This window comes from Ctenopharyngodon idella, chromosome 12 (genome assembly GCF_019924925.1).
Source record: "Ctenopharyngodon idella isolate HZGC_01 chromosome 12, HZGC01, whole genome shotgun sequence".
In the NCBI taxonomy this organism is placed as follows: domain Eukaryota; kingdom Metazoa; phylum Chordata; class Actinopteri; order Cypriniformes; family Xenocyprididae; genus Ctenopharyngodon; species Ctenopharyngodon idella.
Window position 1 is genome coordinate 13,729,479 of NC_067231.1, and position 20,022 is coordinate 13,749,500.

At 37.4% G+C, this 20,022-nt stretch overlaps 2 protein-coding genes across 5 annotated transcripts; both read right to left on the reverse strand.

The window, feature by feature from the left end:
• Positions 1-3,567: 3,567 nt before the first annotated feature.
• foxj1b (forkhead box J1b) lies at positions 3,568-7,752 on the reverse strand. Its single transcript, XM_051914635.1, has 3 exons — positions 7,451-7,752; positions 6,728-7,315; positions 3,568-5,130 (listed from the first exon to the last, which is right to left on the reverse strand). Exons 2-3 carry the CDS (start codon positions 7,277-7,279, stop codon positions 4,330-4,332), a joined length of 1,353 nt encoding a protein of 450 aa, XP_051770595.1. The 5' UTR covers positions 7,280-7,315; positions 7,451-7,752; the 3' UTR covers positions 3,568-4,329.
• Positions 7,753-8,569: 817 nt separating this feature from the next.
• mgrn1a (mahogunin, ring finger 1a) lies at positions 8,570-19,576 on the reverse strand. 4 transcript variants are annotated; one of them, XM_051915734.1, is made up of 17 exons: positions 19,158-19,576; positions 18,706-18,824; positions 18,529-18,617; positions 18,268-18,414; positions 16,902-17,019; positions 16,680-16,746; positions 16,556-16,599; positions 15,256-15,303; positions 14,856-14,924; positions 14,549-14,708; positions 13,704-13,816; positions 12,699-12,910; positions 12,503-12,617; positions 12,077-12,122; positions 11,738-11,854; positions 10,228-10,270; positions 8,570-9,419 (listed from the first exon to the last, which is right to left on the reverse strand). In XM_051915734.1, exons 1-16 carry the CDS (start codon positions 19,243-19,245, stop codon positions 10,233-10,235), a joined length of 1,590 nt encoding a protein of 529 aa, XP_051771694.1. In that variant the 5' UTR covers positions 19,246-19,576; the 3' UTR covers positions 8,570-9,419; positions 10,228-10,232. The 4 variants fall into 4 exon arrangements, with proteins under 4 accessions (XP_051771694.1, XP_051771693.1, XP_051771692.1 ...); XM_051915733.1 differs by having other exon boundaries at positions 12,077-12,125; XM_051915732.1 differs by lacking the exon at positions 10,228-10,270.
• Positions 19,577-20,022: the final 446 nt, after the last annotated feature.

Consider the following 20,022-nt stretch of genomic DNA (forward strand, 5'->3'; position numbering starts at 1 on the left):
TTGCAGGGAAAATCAAAAGGATGTGACGTTCAAAAGCACGCTCCCGAAAGCCTCTCTTCCGTTCTTTGACACATGCTAAAATAACTATTCTGTAAGGTCAATGTGTCATGCAAAGAAAATGGATTTATTCAAACATAGCCAGATCTATATCCTGTTCTATAGTCTCAAATATAGGCTACTTTATAATCAAACTATCATAACAGTGTAATTTTAATTACCTCATCTGTCGACATGACGCCGTTGAATTGCAGAGCTTGTGCAAATTATCCACATCGCTATGATCAGATGCTTTCTTAACTGTGAGAAAAGCGCGCAGCACATATTTACATATTCATCTAAAGGTCGCTCTCAGCAGCGTGGACGGTGTCTGGATGATCATTAACAGTATATAGCTGTGTACGAGCGATAAGTTGCTGCCTGCAGTTCATTTAACGGCCACCAGTGTCGCTAATAACAAGATTTTCTGAATTCTACATATCCGCTTGTTAAATCGTGACGTAAGGAACGTCGTTTCTGGGTCCAAGCCTCGACTTTTATGACTTTTATGACGTTTATGAGCGCTATTTATTCATAGTAAACATTTAACATTGTACACAACAGTCACAAACATTAATATTTTAATGATTTATAAATGACGAGTCACTGTCTGGCCATCTGGGATTTTTGTATGGAGATAAAGGTTATGATTATAATTTTTTGGTAGTATTACACCACATCGTGTGTGTATATTAGCACCGTTTGTTGTTTTCTTGTGGTATGAGATAGAGTGTTTGGACCCGGAAGCAGTGCCGCGTGACGTCAGACTTAACAAGCGAATAGTCTCTTTTAAGGGATAGTTCACCCAATAATGAAAATTCTGTCACAGGCCTATATAGGCTACTCATCCTCAAGTTGTTCCAAACCTGTATGAATTTCTTTCTGCTGAACACAAAAGAAGATATTTTGAAGAATGTCGGAAACCAAACAGTTGATGGGCCCCACTGACTTCCATAGTATTTTTTTCCATAATGTGTCAGCTGTTTGGTTACCCACATTCTTCAGAATATCTTCTTTTATGTTCAGCAGAAGAAAGAAATTCATACAGGTTTGGAACAACTTGAGGGTGAGTAAATGATGACATAATTTCATTTTTGGGTGAACTATCCCTTTAATGAGGCTCTTTTTCCTTCGGGACAGTTGTATCACCCTGGCTTTTTGGGCTTGTGCCCTCCAAAAAAAAAAAAAAGTCGTAGGCCTATTTAAGTCATTTTATGTATAATTTAATGCTTTTTGAATAAATTAATATAGATAAAACAAACAAACATAAAATGAGTGTTATGTCATTGACCCAAATATAAATTTGACATCCAACCAAATGATTTTCAAGTAGGTTTCAGTGTGAAAAATACACACATTGAGTGCTGATGCCAGTGTTTTGCTGACTTTTCCAGCAGAATGGCTGACACATCTCTCTGTGTGATCTGGCTGACATGCCCACATAACACCTGTAATCAGGGGCTGCCAGCAGTGCCCGGGGGGACATAAAGCAGCGTGGCGATGCCCTGCCGTGACAGCCGTCCTTGTTCCCGCTGACATGTCCGTATGCGGGGCCAGAGCAGCGACAGCACCCGTGTAAATACAGGCAGGAGTCTCTGCCTCTGGGGAGATAGTGTTATCTCCAGCGTCAAGGAGTTCTCCCATCCCTCCTCCACAAAAAACCCATCCCCTGAGAAGCACACAGCTCCTCGCCCCCACACCTCCCCTCTCACCCTGCCTACACTGCAATCACGGCACTAACTCACCTCTGTCTACACAGGGACACAAGAAAACAAAACGCGTGAACTGCAGAGGTTTTGTACATACAACCAGTAAGTACTGGTCGCTGGATGTATGTGACTCTGTATGAATATGTGTCCTTGCCATGACCATGGCATTGTGGGGCACAGTGATTTGGGATTACCATCCCTGCTTCTCCCTGATGTTCAAGGAATGTGATTTACTCCACAGATTCAGAAGGGTCTCTGCATATGACCTCCAACAGAAGGAGGCAGAGCCGATGAAATTGACTAATCCTCCCTTTCCTTTTTTCTTTTTCATTAAAAAGAGATTTTAAGTGTGAAAGTATTATTTTTTCCCTCAAATGCAGTGGATTTTCACAGATATTCAAGTCAGCTGGATTTTTCAAGGTGGGAGGCACTTCAAGGAAATTAACTCAAAAGAAAGTAAACTAAAACTCGACTAACAAAATATGTTCAAAGAACATTTTGTTAATGTTCATTCATATTAAATTAACGTTATTTCTGAATTTCCTCTGAATGTTCAAAATGTCCAGTTTAAATGTTTTAAAAACATTTTTTACTATGTGAATGTTAAGGAAACATTCAATTGTATAATTTTGCAACGTTATATGAATGTTACTTTTATGTTCTTTGAACAATCTGAAACGTAGTATCATTTAAAGAATGTCAGATGAATGTCCAGCTAAACCTTCCATGAACGATGTATAAAGAATGTTTTTGTGCTAACGTTTTGAGAATATAATTAAAGACCAGATAACTTTAAACAAACGTATGACTATTAACGTTACTGGAAGAATATTTGTTTATAACTTTGAAAGAACCTTGTCAGAGCGTTAACCAATGTTCTGAAAACATTCCCTGTTAGCTGGGAAAGAGCATTCCTGTCCTCCTCTTTGACTGCTCCATTTGAGCGCTGCAGAAATTCCTTTAAAATAAAGATGGCAAGTCAAAAACAAGGGACAATGCAAATGCAAACAATAATCTATACTATAAAACACACTAAACTATTGTCAACATTTGCCAATATTTGTATAGTTATATCTATGCTTGACATTCTTTGACACCTCATGCTGACGTAAAGAAGCTCAACAGTATTACAGTTATTTGTTTAAGTGAAACTGACTGCAATTTGAGAAATGCAGGCCAGTCTGGGCATGTTTTTACTGTATTTTCCTTGTGAATAATGAAACCACTCTGAAAATAAATTACAAATAGCCACATGAAAAGGATCATGGATAAGATGAATGCCTGTTTGAGTGTATGTGGTGTAAAAGCAGTTTTTAATTAGACATATTGAGGAAAATATGAGCAACAACCAGAATCAAAATACAGTCTGACTACAATTATATCCAGCTAGTGAAGTCAATGAGAAATCATTAGGAAATTTTCATCTTGAAATAGATCAGCTAAATCATAGAGAACACAAACACATGTGTAGTCCGTTAAGTATTAATTGAGGCAAGTGCTTTTGCATGTAAACTAAAAACTTTTGCAGTTATATTTATCAAATAATTCTGAGAAACTGATTAATTTATAGATCAATTCTTAAGTAGAATTTTAAATGTAAGTGTCATACTGAGAGTACATAGTACATATAGAGAATGCTTATTATTCTCATAAATGGCTTTAAACATACACTGTTGATCACTAACTTATTTGTATATGGAATTTTAAAGAAAAAAGAAACACAAACATAATGCTAAAAACAATGTACATGTATTATTAATTGTATATAAAGAACTCATCACATGTAATTCAATATACAAAAATCAATAGCAATAGACTGAAAAAAGTTGTACAGATTGATCTTTTTATTCAAGTACAGAATATATTTTGTTTCATGTTGCATGTTTTAGTCCATTTCTCAAAGAACCGATACAAGTACACTTCTAGAACAGTCATTGCCTCGTGAGATTGCCACCCACAATTCATGGTAAATCTGAGACTAATGCATTACATTCTGAAACATCGAAGAGCTCTTGTGGGACAATTTGCACTTTCATAGAATATCAGCATAAAAGAGAGAAAATAAATTATGAGGCTAAATCGCTGGGCAACAAACTGAGCTAATGTTTCAAAGTGCTTGTGCCGTTTTTTTTTTTTTTTTTTTTTTTTTTTTTTTGCGAAGCACTTTGGCTTGTTGCATCCCTTTTCCCACAAATATGTGATTTATATTTATGTTTTATTTTTTGTTAGACTCATATAAAGCATGACATTGCCTAAAATATCAAGTAAACTAAAATGAATATATTAGATGGATTAATCAATACAGGAACAAAATGCCACTATCCTAAATAACTACATTTGTCCCACAGCAATATTTAATCATCTTGAGAAAATTTCCAAAAAAAAAAAAAAAAAAATCAAGAATTCAAAGATAAGGGGTGATTATAAATGAATCAGTATAGGTTCTTAAAAAATGCAAAAGAAGTACAAAGAATAATTACATATAACCTTTCACATCCTCAGTAATTCATTATGCTAATGTAGCAAAACAAAAGTCATTAGGTCTTCAGACCAGCAAAGTCAGTGCATATGTATTTAGACGTGTTCACAGATATGACTCCGCTCTTTCCCATAGCTGCATCTCAGAGAAGAATCCCTCACAAAGCCCATAGCCATGATCCAGGGAAACTGGGATGGCTTGGACTTCCTCTTTAATCTCCCAGGGGTGCTGCTGATGCTGGTGAACCTGATCCGAGAACATTCCCTCATAATATTGCGGATGGACCTGTACTTGCTGGTGATGCTGTTGGTGAAAGTCCTCCATGTTGCATCCCATCATGCCGTTGGCCTCTAGGTAAGCACAAGCCTGCTCGTCCTCATTGCTGTAGCCAGACCCATGCTGGTTCTGTGAAGATAGCTCCATCTCACATCCCAGAGAGCTCAGCGCTGTGTTGATATCCAAATCTTCAAACGTGCTGTCATTCCCACTAAGCACATCGTCAAAAACAGACGCCAGGTCAAAATCTCCTCTCAGTACGTCTGAAGTTTTGATGTCGGTGGTTAACAGAGGGCTTTTGGAGACTCTGGCCAGCTTGCTGCCTCGTTTGGAGAAGACTTGCTTGCGTTTGTTTCCCGGGACAGGTCCTTGGAAGTGGCCCATTCCCATTTGTTGGCCAGTCTGGTTGCACTGAGAGCCGTACGAGGAGCTGGGAGAGGATAACATTTTGCTCTGTCTCTGGGTATTGAAGTTTGTGGCAGGCATTCGTCGCCGCTTGAAAACGCCATTGACGAACATGTCAGCATACTGTGGGTCGATTTGCCAAAAGCCTCCTTTTCCTGGCTCATCTTTCTGCCTAGGCACTTTCATGAAGCACTTGTTTAGGGACAAGTTATGGCGGATTGAATTCTGAAAGAAAAGGAGAAAAATCAGCAGGTTTTTAATATTAATTCATAGGGGTGTAACAATATATCACGTCACAATATTCCACAATACAAAAATGCAACAATATTTATCATGTACACCCAAAAAATTTTTTTAGACATTTAGTTTAGTATCAGATATGGTAATGAAACATTAAGAAGGACCAAGTCCAAACCTATTCAAGTCCATTCCTGATAATACCAAAATTTTCAGAAGTAATAATTTCTCATTGTTTAAATTATTGTGAGAGTGCTATACTGTGAGATCAGAACCAAATCATGAGATCAGTGACGTTACATATAAATAAGTATTATTAGTTCGCCATTTTTTAATTTGCACACACTTGTAGAAACATTTAGAGATTATTTCATGTTTTGTTAAATCACTATAAAACATGTTTATGCTAATTAAATTAAACTGTTTGAATGTAGAGCCAACATTATGGTTATATTCAGAATGTAGAACATAAATGCAATAACTTCTAGAGGCAGAAGAAGACCATAAAGGCTCCTATAAAATCCCATTGTGCAACAGGTAGAGGTGTCCTGTTTCATTGGCTCACTGTGTGTGTGTGTGTGTGTGTGTGACAGAGACCAAAGGGGGAGGGGAATATTGTGTGTACAGGAGAAGAAATGCGGTGAATAAGGCTCTCTAGTAATGCAGCACGCCTAGTTTCACATGACCAGTGGCTCCCTTAAGGATCCCTCATTATGGAAGGAGGCCTCAGGAAACCAGTGCTTCTGCGTATAGTGGTCTCAGCTTCCATCATTAGTCACCCTACCTTAACACATCTCAGATGAGTGCACAAGACTGGCTGTTTGCTGTTTGGCTCAATGTTTTGTCAGATCATGGTTGACAGACACTAGCTAATACTGTTAATTTGATTCTCGAATGAATGACTCTTATGTATCTGTTCTTTTGGGTGAATCAAACACTTACAGTGTGACAAGTGTGGTATGATAACCAAAAGAATAATGACTTTTGTGAGCCACTTCTTTTTAGTGAGAATCAGAAAAATACAGAGCAAAGTGTTTTCAGATTCCATAACAAATGACTCTTATGAGTCGTTTCTTTTTAGTGAATCTTTTTGAGTTACAATTGTTGTCAGATTATCAAACGAATGTGTCTTATGAACTAGTTATGAATCACGATTCCCCTACTAATGATTGTTATGAGCCGGCTCTTTTTACTGAATCAAAAAGCTTGAAATTGAATGAATTGGTCAGAGCGGTTACTGGATTAATTCGACTCCCTTTGAACCGCAAGTTATTAAGCTAACGTACTTTCGTTATGTTTGATTCAAAAGGTTTAAAAAGTAAACACTTCTTTAATGTGGCTATTAAAGTAGTTTCTGGTGTATTGTCTGATAAAAAAAACCCCCAAAGGTACTAAAATAATCGATTAATGGAACCGTTAAGGAACCAGAATGTAATCGTATCATGGTCGGTGCACCTGTTGCACAAAAAAAGAGACACCTTTCCCTTTATCTCCTATAACTGAATTTCAATTCAGAAAAAACAAAACAAACAAACAAAAAACATTAAGTGATTCTCAAAGATAAATAAATGATCGGTGAAATTACCTGCCAACTTGGCTCCGCGTATCTGTAGTAGCAGAAATTCTCAGTGATCCAGCTGTAAATGGCTGACAGAGTGATTTTGGTTTTGTTACTAGCTTGCATTGCCATGCAAATCAGAGTGGCATATGAATACGGTGGCTTCACGTGGCGGTTTGTTTTATAGTCGATCTCCTCCGAAGGATTTGTTTGCGCCGTTATGTAGTGTCCCGCTTGCTGGTGCGTGTATGAATTCGCCAAATTGCTGCAGGACGTTGTGGGATTCCCAGGTGTTTGTGGCATCCCTGTGGCGGCGGTATCTCCGGCAGGCGGACTGGAGGGCGAGTCGGTGCCCCCCAGCTGGTTTTTGTGGTAGAAGAGGTGTTGCGGGTGGCAGCCGGAGCTGGGAGTCCTCTCGGGATTGGCACTGAGGATGGAGAAGTTCTGCAGCCAGTGCAGACTGGTGAGACTGTCGTCAAAGTGAACAGAGCCGCTGACATTGTCCTGGTCCTCCGGATGAAGCATCATCCATTTCTCTTTGAATTTATTCGCTATCTCAGGACTCATTAACACTGGCATAGTGGACGCGACGTTAGTGTTTTTGAAGAAACAGTTCTGTGAAACACAGACACGTTGCTTGAAAATTCGAAAATAACGGCTAATAAAAATGTAACTGAAAAACGTGTATTATTATAAGCGTATAATCCACCACAGGGTTAGGCAATTAAATCCCTCAAATTAAATGCCTACCTGCGAAATGAAAACCTCGTCGGTTTGAACTGTAGCGGTGAGTATCTCTCAGTCCGTTAGATTCAGCCTGTTTGCCTCAGTGCAACAAGTGCAGCAGATAAACGAGCGCATCCACAAAATCGGACATGTCCTGATATCTACTGTGAAAAGTAGCATTCCAATCCTGTCTTAGAGAAAGCCATGTAGAACCACATTTACTGTTTCGTAAGCGAATGAATAGGAGAGAAATGAGATGCAGGCTTTGCACTCCGCCGTTTTGCCTGTTTCTTAATAGCCCTTTAAATGTTGACGCCCTCTGATTGGCTGAGATCTCCAGAGTTGAACATGTCATTGTCCCTGCGCGAGGAGTGTATTCAACCACAGATCCGCGAGAAATGTGACAGGTGTTTATTTATTGAAATTAAAGTAATTTATTAAATTATTGAGTTATTATGATTTTAAACCTTGTGAACTGACAAATCTTTCTTGATTGAAATGCAGCATTTGAACCGGTATCTATAACTATTTTTGCATTCTATGTGCTATTATCATCTTTAACTGTCTGTTTTATCGTGAACTCAGTTTTCCTCTTAACACTGCTAACGTTACATGCCTGGGGTATGTCGTTAAAAAGTCGTTGGTTATATTCTATACGCGCGCGCCAAGAGTAGTAGAAAGGCGCACAGATGAAAACAGTGACGCGCAATGAAAGGAGCGCGCCACTCATCCCGCCTGAGGAGACCTCTGCCCTCTTTACACAGTCCAAGCATTAGCTTACACACATTGTCAAACATATAACCGTTTTCTCAGCACGCCTACACAAAGTTGGGCGCTGTATTTGGGTAAAATACTTTAGGTGACTGGAGAAACTACAGCATAAATGCGTTTCGTCTGAGTAAATGAGTGAGTGAATTATTAAACAGTGAATATACTGCCATCATCTGGCTAAACATGGTCTCTACAATGCAATAAGCGAAGCCTATCAATCTATGCTTCATTTTTAAAATTTCTTTGATATAGCTATTAGAATTAGGGTTTATTTCAGAACAGCAGGATCATGACAAATTAATATATTCTCAGTGAAATTGGATCATGAAAAAATTCATATAATTTATACCTTAAAATAACCACAGTGACTCATTAGTGCACAACACTTTATGATAAAACAATCTGACTACATACAAATATACATAACTTTTAAAGGTGCCTGACATAGATAAGCAGCAGTGAATTCACTAAAAAGCATCAGATATGTCACTGTAAATGATGGCAGATCCTTCTATAAACTACTCATTAAAGCTTCAAAAGGTGCTACAGCTTCCCACTTTGTATGTTTCAACGGGAGGACAAAGGGACAGCCACACAGTACTGTAAGGCACAGAACAAATATATAAGATATAGACATAGATGACTACTTCAACTGGGTAACTGATTATACTATCCGTCAGTATCAGACTGCAATCTGATGCACTTAGTGTTCATTTGCTGTTTACAGAAAACAATAAAAACGTATCAAGTACACAGTCATAAATCACCATGAAGCTGCATACTTCAAAGAGGCTGGGCATCCATTAAAAGCATTTAAACCATTCAAAAGTTCTGTACTCTCAAAGCAAAAGCTAGTCTTATAAACGTCTTTTTTTTATAAAGTTTTCTTGAAGCTAGTGCGTTAAAACTTCTGTATAATGTTTCTACTTCACAGAGAAATGTCTTGGACTCTTCAACATAAGACTTTGATTGTGATACTAAAGAAGTAATCGTCTGAATTGAGACAAAGTAATGTTCATGGAACAATAGTGTGCTGGATTGGGAATATTTTGATTTGCGTAGTGATGATTGAGACAGCGGGTTGATGAAACTGGCACAGCAGGGGACGTTTATGAAGCGAGACGCTCATCTTCCATGCGGAGGGTGCTGGGGACGCAGAGCAGAGGCTGACTGGAGCTGCTGGTGCTCTGACTCTTCAGGCTTTCTATGGACTCTGATGACCCTGAGGAAGGGTGAAGACAGGTGAAATGAGAATGAGCAGAGAATCTTCACTTCAAGTTTGAAAACACTTGATAAAATGTATTTTTCTCATGAAAACCTTTCGATTTTAAAAGAGCTTATGGTTGAAATTAGTTTTGTAGGCCAATTGGGCTGACAAATGAGTTCTTTACAACTTTAATTACAACTGATTTGAAAGGGATGAGTTGGGCCAAATAGTAAAGAAGTGTGTATAACAGATGGACACTTTTAGGGTGTGTTCACACTTGTAGTTTGGTTCTCTTGGTCCGGACCAAAAAAGAAAATTATACATTTAGTCCTGGTCCTTCCTACACCTGTACTGAACTATAATGGGCAACATAGCGACTGGTAGGCTTGAGCATTCTGTCTTAGGGTCGCATCTTGTGACATAACATCCTGTTTTAGGTTAGTTTATATGTCTTTGGTCCGTGTTGTGTTTATATTTCAGTTGAATCGCACCAGAGTTTGTTTGGAAAGCGGGCCGAGACCCACCTTTTCAGGGGTCTCGGTCTGCTTGTTTGGTGAGCACAAAGGATCACGCTTATTCAAATGAACCACACTAACAGAGCAATCGCACCAAGTGTAAACACACACCATTATAAACCATAGATCCATTTGTGCCATTTCAGTTTTACTGAGTTTACTATTATTCTAAAATGTGAAAAAGTCATGTTTCTAAACTTTTCTAAATGTGACATGAATAACTATTATGAACTGAATTTTACAAAGTGACTGGTAGAAAAAAAATAGAAACTTTTAAGAGTGAATTATTCATGACATTGATGACCTACCAGAGTCAACATTCCTCTACAGCAGTGGACCATGACTCAGACGCTACGTGTGTTAAGAGCAAAGCCGAATTAAAGTAAGAAAGAGAGAGGGTTAGGAGACAGCACAGCATTAGACAGACATGCATCAGACACACAGCAACAGTACTGAAGCCCATTTCTGCCACATAAAGGAGAAAAAATTATGCTTTGGTAAATCGTAATTATGACATGAAATTGAAATGATTAGATACTAAGTAATTGTGAGATTTATGAGATAGAAAGTCAATAATGACAAATAAATCAAGTCAATTTTTTTAATCATAATTGACTGTTAATTTACCTTTCATCTCAAATTCAACTCAATTTCCATTTTGTACTGTTAATGTTAAAATTATGATTTACTAAAGCTGCTTTTTTTTTCTTGTGTGGTGAAAATGGACTTCCATAGCATCAAAGATATTCTTCTTCATTACATGTAAAATTACAAGGGATATGAAAAGTGATGCCTTAATGTAAGAAGGAAATTTAACAATCTAGTTTAATTACTACAATTAAATTCAAATACTAAAATAATAAAAAAATATATTATTCATTTCTTATTAAAAACTCAAATACTACGTTCTATGTTTTAAATAATATTTCATTATGTGGTAAATTACCCCCCTAGTTACATTTGTGTATGAAAATTTATTTTAAATTAAAAATTACCCAATAGACACATTTCTGGTTTCATGATTTTACATGAAAAATCACAACCAAATTATCAGAGGAAATATTTACACCCCTATTGAGTACATCTTAGTAATTCACGTGGGAATTTTCTAGTATGTAGAAGGAATGTAAATTATACTGTAAGAGAACAGTAAAAATGCATTTAAAGGGTTAGTTCACCCAAAAATTTAATTTCTGTCATTAAATACTCACCTTCATGTTGTTCCAAACCTGTAAGACCTTCATTCATCTTCGGAACACAAATTAAGATATTTTTGATCGAATCCAAGAGGTTTCTGACCTCCCTATAGACAGCAATGTCATAACAAATTTCAAGGCCCAGAAAGGTAGTAAAAACATCATTAAAATAATGTTATGAAGCGACGAGAATACTTTTTGTGCGCAAAAACTGGTCAGAAACCTCTCGGATTTTATTAAAAATATCTTAATTTGTGTTCTGAAGTTAAACAAAGGTCTTATGGGTTTGGAAAGACATGAGGGTGAGTAAACTAATTAATGACAGAAATTTCATTTTTGGGTGAACTAACCCTTTAAAGAGAAGCATTACAGGGTAAAAATTGCTGAGCAAAGAAGCAGCAATAACAGAAGGTTCACACAGCATTAGTTCTGCTAAAAAAGAACTTGCTTCTCCAACTTTGCTCTTTTGCATTTTCTCAAAGTCAACAGTACAAGGGTTTATAAGGGCATGAAAGACACCCCACCCTCAAAAATGGACTCAAAGGAACTATTCCTATAAGAGTTTTGGCAGACTAAATGAGAGTGTCAGGATTGTGGGGTACCGAGTGTGTTAGTGGCTCACCAGGCAGGGCCAGATCTGCTGAGGGGTCACTTTCTGTCCGGCTCAGGCTGCTGCGCTCGCTGTGGCAGTCCTGTAGAATTTCACTCACAGACACACCCAGTGATCTGCTCTCTGAACCTGCCAACATCACATGATTAACATGGTTTCTTCTCTAACACCACACTCTGACAGGCCTCAGTCAGAATGTTCATATTATATACTTTATATCATACAGTATATATTAATATTATATATTTAATTTGTTTTACTGCAATACCGCTGCCCATGTTATTTGAGGACTTCCAGTACGGACATGAAATGTTTCATTTGAATGCAAATTTGCACATCGAGTTTGCTAACCTGAATTTGGGAAACCAGGATTGGTGGACACACCCTCTGCTGTGGCCTTCTGGGAAATAAAGTAGAATGAGCCGTTTTTACAAGTTGTAGGAAATGATGAACTAACACAACAGTGTAGGTGGTTTACTAGTTTGCATATCTTTATCAGTCACATGCAACCAGTTAAAACACACAGATCTATGCAAACTAATCCATGGCATTACACAACCACCTCATCCATGGCATGAGTCACAGACAAACAAACGTTTAGAGGAAATGCATTTCTAAAGAAACCATTTTACAATATTTATGCCACAGATTCTCGGACACTTATAATTATACATTATTTACTGTTACTACTTTAGTAAGTACATGTAACTACATTATCTTAAAATAAAAAGTGGGGATCATTTAACAAGCGCAGAAAAGAAAGTGATAAAGTCTGACCTCAGTGGGACTGAGACTGCAGGGCAGAACAGACTGAGGCTGGGCATCAGAGAGCTCTGACATCCTCTCCTCATCTTCCTCCTCCTGTATGGGGGACGAAGGAGAACGTGTAGACCTGGAAACACCACACATATCAATGAAAAAAAAAAACATTATTTGAGCATTTTCAGAGAGTATTTTCACAATAGTGACTTACCCATCTGGTGACTTGCTACCTTTTCCCTTCATTGATGCGGGATCTGCATTTTGCTGCCGCCCAGTCAGGTTGAGGGGATCTCCCATCTCCCCAGAAAACTGGATCTCCTCATAGAGAGGTGCTGATGGGATTGTAGGGGACACAGGTTGAACCCCGTTCAGGGCTTCAAGCAGGGAGATGGGCTCATAGCCAGGAGGGATGTTGTCGGCATTCTGAGATTCAATAAGAAAAAAAAATGGTGTTAGTAAACTTCAGACTTATTGCCATATATAATTAAAAGGATTTAGTGCTCTTATAATATTTTAAGAATGAAGTTTGTCTTACAACATACACCTCTCCTGCCAATTTGGGGTCAGTCATTTTTTTATGCATTCAAGAAGTTAATATTTTTATTATATAAATTGTACATTAAATAAGTTGATCAACAGTGACAGTTAAAACTTTATTTATTTTATTTCAAATAAATGCTTTTTGTACTTTCTATACATCATGGATTGCACAAAAACATTAAGCAGCACAAATGTCATATCAGCATATTACAATGATTTCTGAAGGATCATGTGACACTGAAGACTGGAGTAATGGCTGCTAAAAATTCAGCTTTGCCATCAGCAATAAATTACATTTTAAAATGTATTACAACAGTTATTTTTTAATTATAATAACATTTCACAATATTACTGTTTTTACTGTATTTCTGATCAAATAAATGCAGATCCAGTGAGCTTTTAAAAGTTTTACTGACCCCAAACTTTTTGAACAGTAGTTTAAGTGTTGCCATACGCCAAAGAATCAAAACCAAATTTGTCCAACATCCTGGATGTTTGGAATGAGGCATTATTCGCCACTGAAACCTAAAACACCAGTCATAACTGTACTGGAGTCAAATGCGAAGCATGATTTCACTGGACAAAATCAATACTACTGTAGCAACACAGTTGAAATGGATCCATGATAGTATATTAATAATTTGAGTACAGGATGAAATGTAAGTGTGAATTTTACCGAATGCTCAGTATGGTCAGAGCTCTGGGACAACACTGGGCTAAAGGAAACCGGGGAGAGAGTGGCAGCAGTTTTCTTTCTCACGGCTCGGATCTGGAGCAGGGCTCTGAATGCTGGGGCAGTGAGAGCAGAAAGGAAGGTCATGTGGGGAAAAAAAGGACACAAATAAATGCAGTGTGCATAAACAAACACAGGTGCTGCATTTTCACATGGACACTCTTAAGTGTTACCAGATTCATTTGGCTACAAAAAGGGGGTAAATATTTGCACAGCTGGTCTTTTAAAGCAAAATCAGTGCACATTCTCTCAGTGCATAAGTTCTATAGAGCAAAAACACACTTTACACAAGTACACAAAAGCTTGGCCAACTTACGGCAGTCCTGTTGTATATAGTTTCTTATTAGCATGTTTCTGCTTAAATTATATAGCAAGGAAATGCTATTTTATATAATTTTTCCTCAGAAAAATAAATGTATTTTTCATAAATTCACTGAAAATGAGCTTCTCTATAACTTCTTCACATAAGGGAAGAAATACTAAACCTAATAATCATTATTACACGACATCCTCAGCAGATGGCACTGTTCTTCAACAGTCACGTGATCTGCACTGCATGCAGGCTCAATGATGCACTAGGGACTATTCATCACTAATAAGAACAATGAAAAGGGCAATAAAAGCACAATGGTAAATCAGTCTATATCAGATTTAAAAAAAATCATCACTCAGCCTTTTATCTTTATGGCCATACCCACTTTAAAGGTTCGACTCATTCAGCGGAACAAATCTGAATAATAATGGAGGAACAATACAGGAAGCTCAGGCGTTGATTAATGAGCACTTACGCAGTCTGCAGATAGGGCAGTTGTTGGCCTGGTAACGCAGTGTGTCAGCACAGGCATTGCACAGACACAGGTGCCTGCAAGGGAGAATCAGTGTGTCACGCAGGTCTGATAAACAAACCACACACTCGCTGCTGTTGTCACTGTTCTCGTCCTCTGTGGACTGAAGAAAGGAGACAAAAGAAAACATTGTAAAATAGTACATGAAATCAGAGACAGGAAATGGCAGGACGGATATTGTATTACCAGAAACCAGTCAGGCACATCATCTCATTTGCCCTAAATTCTCTGGCGTAGTGACATGATTTACCTTTGTCTCCTGATTGTTCCGGTTTTCAATGCCATAAATCTCCTGCAGCAGATAGCTCACGCGGTCCACCTAAAAGATGAGCACACGATACGTAAGTGAAAAGCAGATTACTAGCTGGGGAAACATCACAGCACTGATCAAAATGACCATTGATTATCTTTTTCATGAAGTGACATGGCCTGATTACTGCTTCCACACAAGTGGAGTGGATAAGCGTGCACGACTGCAGATGAATCAAAGCTTTCAATCTGTCTGCTTAATGAGGGATCCAATTAAGAAATACAACCATACAGCCACAATCACAGATATATTGGAAAATGAGATTGTTCTGTTGCTACAAGGCACAAATATCACACCCTTACATTTAACAATGAGAAATATGAGATGCAAAAATACTTACGATTTGCTTCTGTTTCAAAGGCTTCACTGAGAAACTGCCATCAACATGCTGTAAATGAGGGAATATATATAGTATTACTATAATAAAAACAACAGAACAAGCTGGATAGGTAAAAAAAAATAAATAAATAAAAGAATGTGAGAATCAAAATTAACCTTCTGTCTTATTGGGAGATGGCTAATGAAGACATCTGTGCATATTTCCATTGATAACATTAGTACTGTTCGGAAAAATAATGTTTTATTACCTACCTCTTTCACCTCTACTGCTTAGACAACAATTAACATCATAATTACATCAGCAACATGATTAAAATTAAAAGCTTAGTTCACACAAAAATTTAATTCTGTCATTAATTCTGTCATCTCACCCTCATGTCGTTCCAAACCCTGTTGGACTTTCATTCATTTTCGGAACACAAATGAAGATATTTTTGATGCAATCTGAGAGATTTCGGTCCCTCCATAGACAGGTATGCAACTACCACTTTGAAGCTTCAAAAAGTTCATAAAGAGATCGTAAAACTAATCCATATGAATTAAGTGGTTTAGTCCAAATTTTCTGAAGAGACTTGATAACTTTATATGATGAACAGATTGAATTTAGGCTTTTATTCACATATAAACATTTGATCAGCGAACATAAAAGCTCAACCGAACCCAACCTCTTGCAGAAGATCAAACGTGCTGCATAACACATGAGAATGAACCTCATTGGTTCTCAAACATGCTTGAGCTTCTGCTTATTACAACTGATGCGAGTTGATGAATGTTTATATGTGAATAAAAGCCTAAATTCAAACTGTTCACCATATAAAATGATCGTGTCTTATCAGAGAATTTGGACTAAACCACTCAATTCATATGGATTAGTTTTACAATCTCTTTATTAACTTTTTGAAGCATCAAAGTGGTAGTCATGTAGCGGTCTATGGAGGGACAGAAAGCTCTCAGATTTCATCAAAAAGATCTTCATTTGTGTGCTTGGTACGACAAGAGGGTGAACTAACCCTTTAAGCCAAGATTAATCAAATCTCTTCAAATTAGTTAAAAGCAGTAGTTCTTAAAATCGATGAAAACACATTAATGCACTACTTTTATACATCTCTTCATATATTAGCCTGACTAATATATGAAGAACCATGATTCCAGGATTTCCATGACCATAAATTTCAAACTGACTCCATAAAAAACTGCCTGGTTAATGACTTACTCAATGTTATAAAATATGACCAAATGCTTGCAAACTTTCAGTCCAGCTGACATTCTTGAACAGAAAACAAATCTCAAGAAATACACACCCTTTCAAAAGCTGCCAAGAGAACATGTGCATGCCCTGTGACATCTGTAACAGAAAATAAAATGTTTTGTGAGACAACAGTATGTAATGATATTACATAATTATAATTATAATTTTTCACCAACCATCTCCATCATCCACTATTGCTTGGACCACCAAAGGGAAAACGCCCTTGTCCAGATCAAAGTTCAGCTACAGATAAATATGAATGTTTAATTAAAAAAAAGACATGACACACCTAACTATTCACAATTGTTTTTTAAAAACATCGAACAGCAGAAAGGCCTTGATGAGATGGCACTGATGCAAATGAGTCTCTACAAAAACATAATCTTAGAAAATCACACCTCTTCAGGCTTCCATTTAGTGAAATCAATCTTGAAAGATGGCAGACAAAATTGCTGATTAATCCCTCTCTTATAATGGACCGTCTCAGACACCATTGAAGGGCTTTTGGGGCTGTATCTTTAAAAAGAAAATTGTAGTGATTATCACCAACAAGTCTGAGCATAACTGATGGTATCAGTTACTAGTAATGCACATTTTAAACATGGTGACCAATGTAAAAGCATTTAATGCTTATTGTTGTGTTCGGGTCATTTTGACCCAGAGAGGATTTTTTTTTTCCTGAAAATGTTAGTTAATGTTATCGCATTGGACTAAAACTTACTGATTTCACTCACACAGAATATAACAACTTTTAATTTTAGGATAATTTTTGTACTTTTTTGGGATAGTTTTTTCCACCTTGTTACACTTGCGATGTTCCCGGTCAAAAATGACCAGCCTACAAAAAAATAGCTTATAGATCTCTCGTTATGCTATATCACCACCAAATATTGGATTCAATGAAAACCTGAAAACTTTCAATTAGGACAGGTTTTGTATTTATTTTTGAAACTGACCAATTGTAGGCCTCATTGACCTGAGCTTACACTGGTCAAAAATGACCATCCATTGAAAATGAATAGGGGAGATCGAAAATAAGAGAAACAATTAGTGTTCAGGAACATGTTCATGTTCACATATGTACATGTGTGCTTGCAAAGATAAAGGCAGAGTGAGTGTGCATGTATCTACGCATGCACAGGTCCGAACCTGTGCATGAGTGGATATATGCACACACACATGTTCATTTTTTCACAGGCTTTCTATTTCAAAGAGATGAACTTTATCCTCAGATCAATTAGGCTCAGATCAATGAAGCCTACGATCAATCAGTTTCAAAAAGAAATTCAAATCCTGTCCTAACTAAAAGAAAACAAGTTGACAAAAAGAGTGAATCCAATATTTGGTGATAATATAGAATAACGAGCGATTTACAAGCAATTTTTAAAAGGCCGATCATTTTTGACCGGAACCACCAAAGTTGTTACAGGGTTTTCAACGCAGCGTAAGCATTAATCTTTTCTGTTTAGACGAAGTAGAAAAGATTGGTCAAAAGATTTTGTATTTAGACCAAGTGCCACTGTTTCCAATGAAGCTGTTGTCTAGATGCCAATGGGTTAAGTTTCTTTGGGATCAAATGGCTCAAATGGGACTTTAAAGCAACTGAGGCTATCAATCACATGACACTGAAGTTTCTACATATCATCTAATCTTTTTCCCTGTAAGAAATTCACTTAGCTACAAATGTGAACAGAACAAACTAGCTGATTTAGCATCATTCAACTGCAGAAACATTACCAAATGTACTACTCAGTGGAAACTTACATTGCCATCCCATTGGCAAACTCCTCAAAGGCTTGACAATATAATGTAATAGCCACTCTGGCATCAGTATCAAAGCAGAACTCAACACTGTAAAGGACCCTGGGCTCTCCTGTGTCCTCTGCTGTGCTGTCAGAATCATCCTTATACCTGCAAATTTGAAAAACAAAAGTTGGTTGTCACGGCTCTCTTATTTCAGCATATAGTCTACATTGTGGCATCGTTCAGCAGCCCCTTCAAGCCATGACTATATTCACAATGTACCTGACAAGTCGTAAAGAATCCTTCCTGATGTTCACCAAACTCCTCAGAGTCTTGACAGGCTCATGTGGTGCTGGTGTCACATAGGGAAACTGTGGAAAACAGGACATAAACGCATGTGTGAGGATGACAGAGTGTCAGACTCTTGTAAGTTTTGAGGTGGCAGTTTCATTTGGTCACCTGCACAGGTCTGTTGCCAAGGAAATTCAAATCCATATTTTCCCCAAAAAGATATCCCTCTGGATGGGGTGTGTCAAACTTTTCTCCACCCATGAAAAAATGACTGGTGAAATAATTTCCTGCAATAAAGACATTAGGGAGATTAGATTATTATCTAGGATGGATGTGGTCACTAGACAGAGTTGACACTGGATGATGTTTCAATGCATCCATGTGGACGTTAAATTAGTATATTTTCTCTACACATTACAATAGTCGAACACTGCCAAAGTAGATTTCAAAAAGTAAAAAACATGAGACATACAGTAAATAACACATTTTTGAGATGTAAAAGTACAAAATGTAACAAACATAAAGAATATGTAACGGCCTATGAATGGTAAAATACAAACTATATTAGACTTTGTAATGCAGCTAACGGTTGTCAACATTTTACTTAAGTGACGTTTCACCTGATTTGGGGGGATATCTGTACGCTGAATTGGCTTGAATATCGATGTCTTCAACTCCAGCAATCCTTCGGCTTAGTATTGAACCCATGTTTAAGTGTAAATGGCTGCTGAAGAGTGCTGTATGTAGATAAAATAAGGTTTATTTGGACAGTTAGCTGGAAACCGTTTGCTTCCTCCGCTATGGAAACATTCCCATCTCTGGCGACAAAAAGAACTGCGAACAAAAGAAATCAACTTCTGTATCTACGTTCTAGCTCTTCTGACAAACCAAACCGACTTATGTAACATCCGTTAACTCACAAGTAGGCGTCAAATACACGACGTTTTATCGGTGAACAAAATAAAAACATAAACAAGACTATTGGAAAAGACTGTCTTGTGAAGAACCCATATTCTCGCGAGATGGGATTTCCTGAGAGCAAAGGATATTGGGATATGTTGTACCTGTCTACTGTCCATCGTGGTCTCAGCTGACTTGAACAGAAGAAATGCACACAGAAGAAACATTAATTCGACAATAACGCCTTTTTAATTCATTATTATAGACATGACTTATGTTTATGATTCACGTGATATTTTTTATTTAAATGCCGGTGCTGAAAATGGTATCATAGATGGATCGAGCACGATTGAATTTGTATTGTTTATTCCGTATTTGTGTTAAAGATGTGATACGGTCTTTTTCAGTCAAAGCATATCATTTTGACAAGCGCAGTCACGATCTGTTATTAAAAGTAAAAGCAACTTCATGTAAAAGTTGTCGTCATATGCTTACTATTAACAATACAAAGGACTGCGCTAAAGTACATCAGTTGGTCTTCTGCTAAGATGCAAGTGATTTAATTGGTGTTGGAAGATTTGTTTA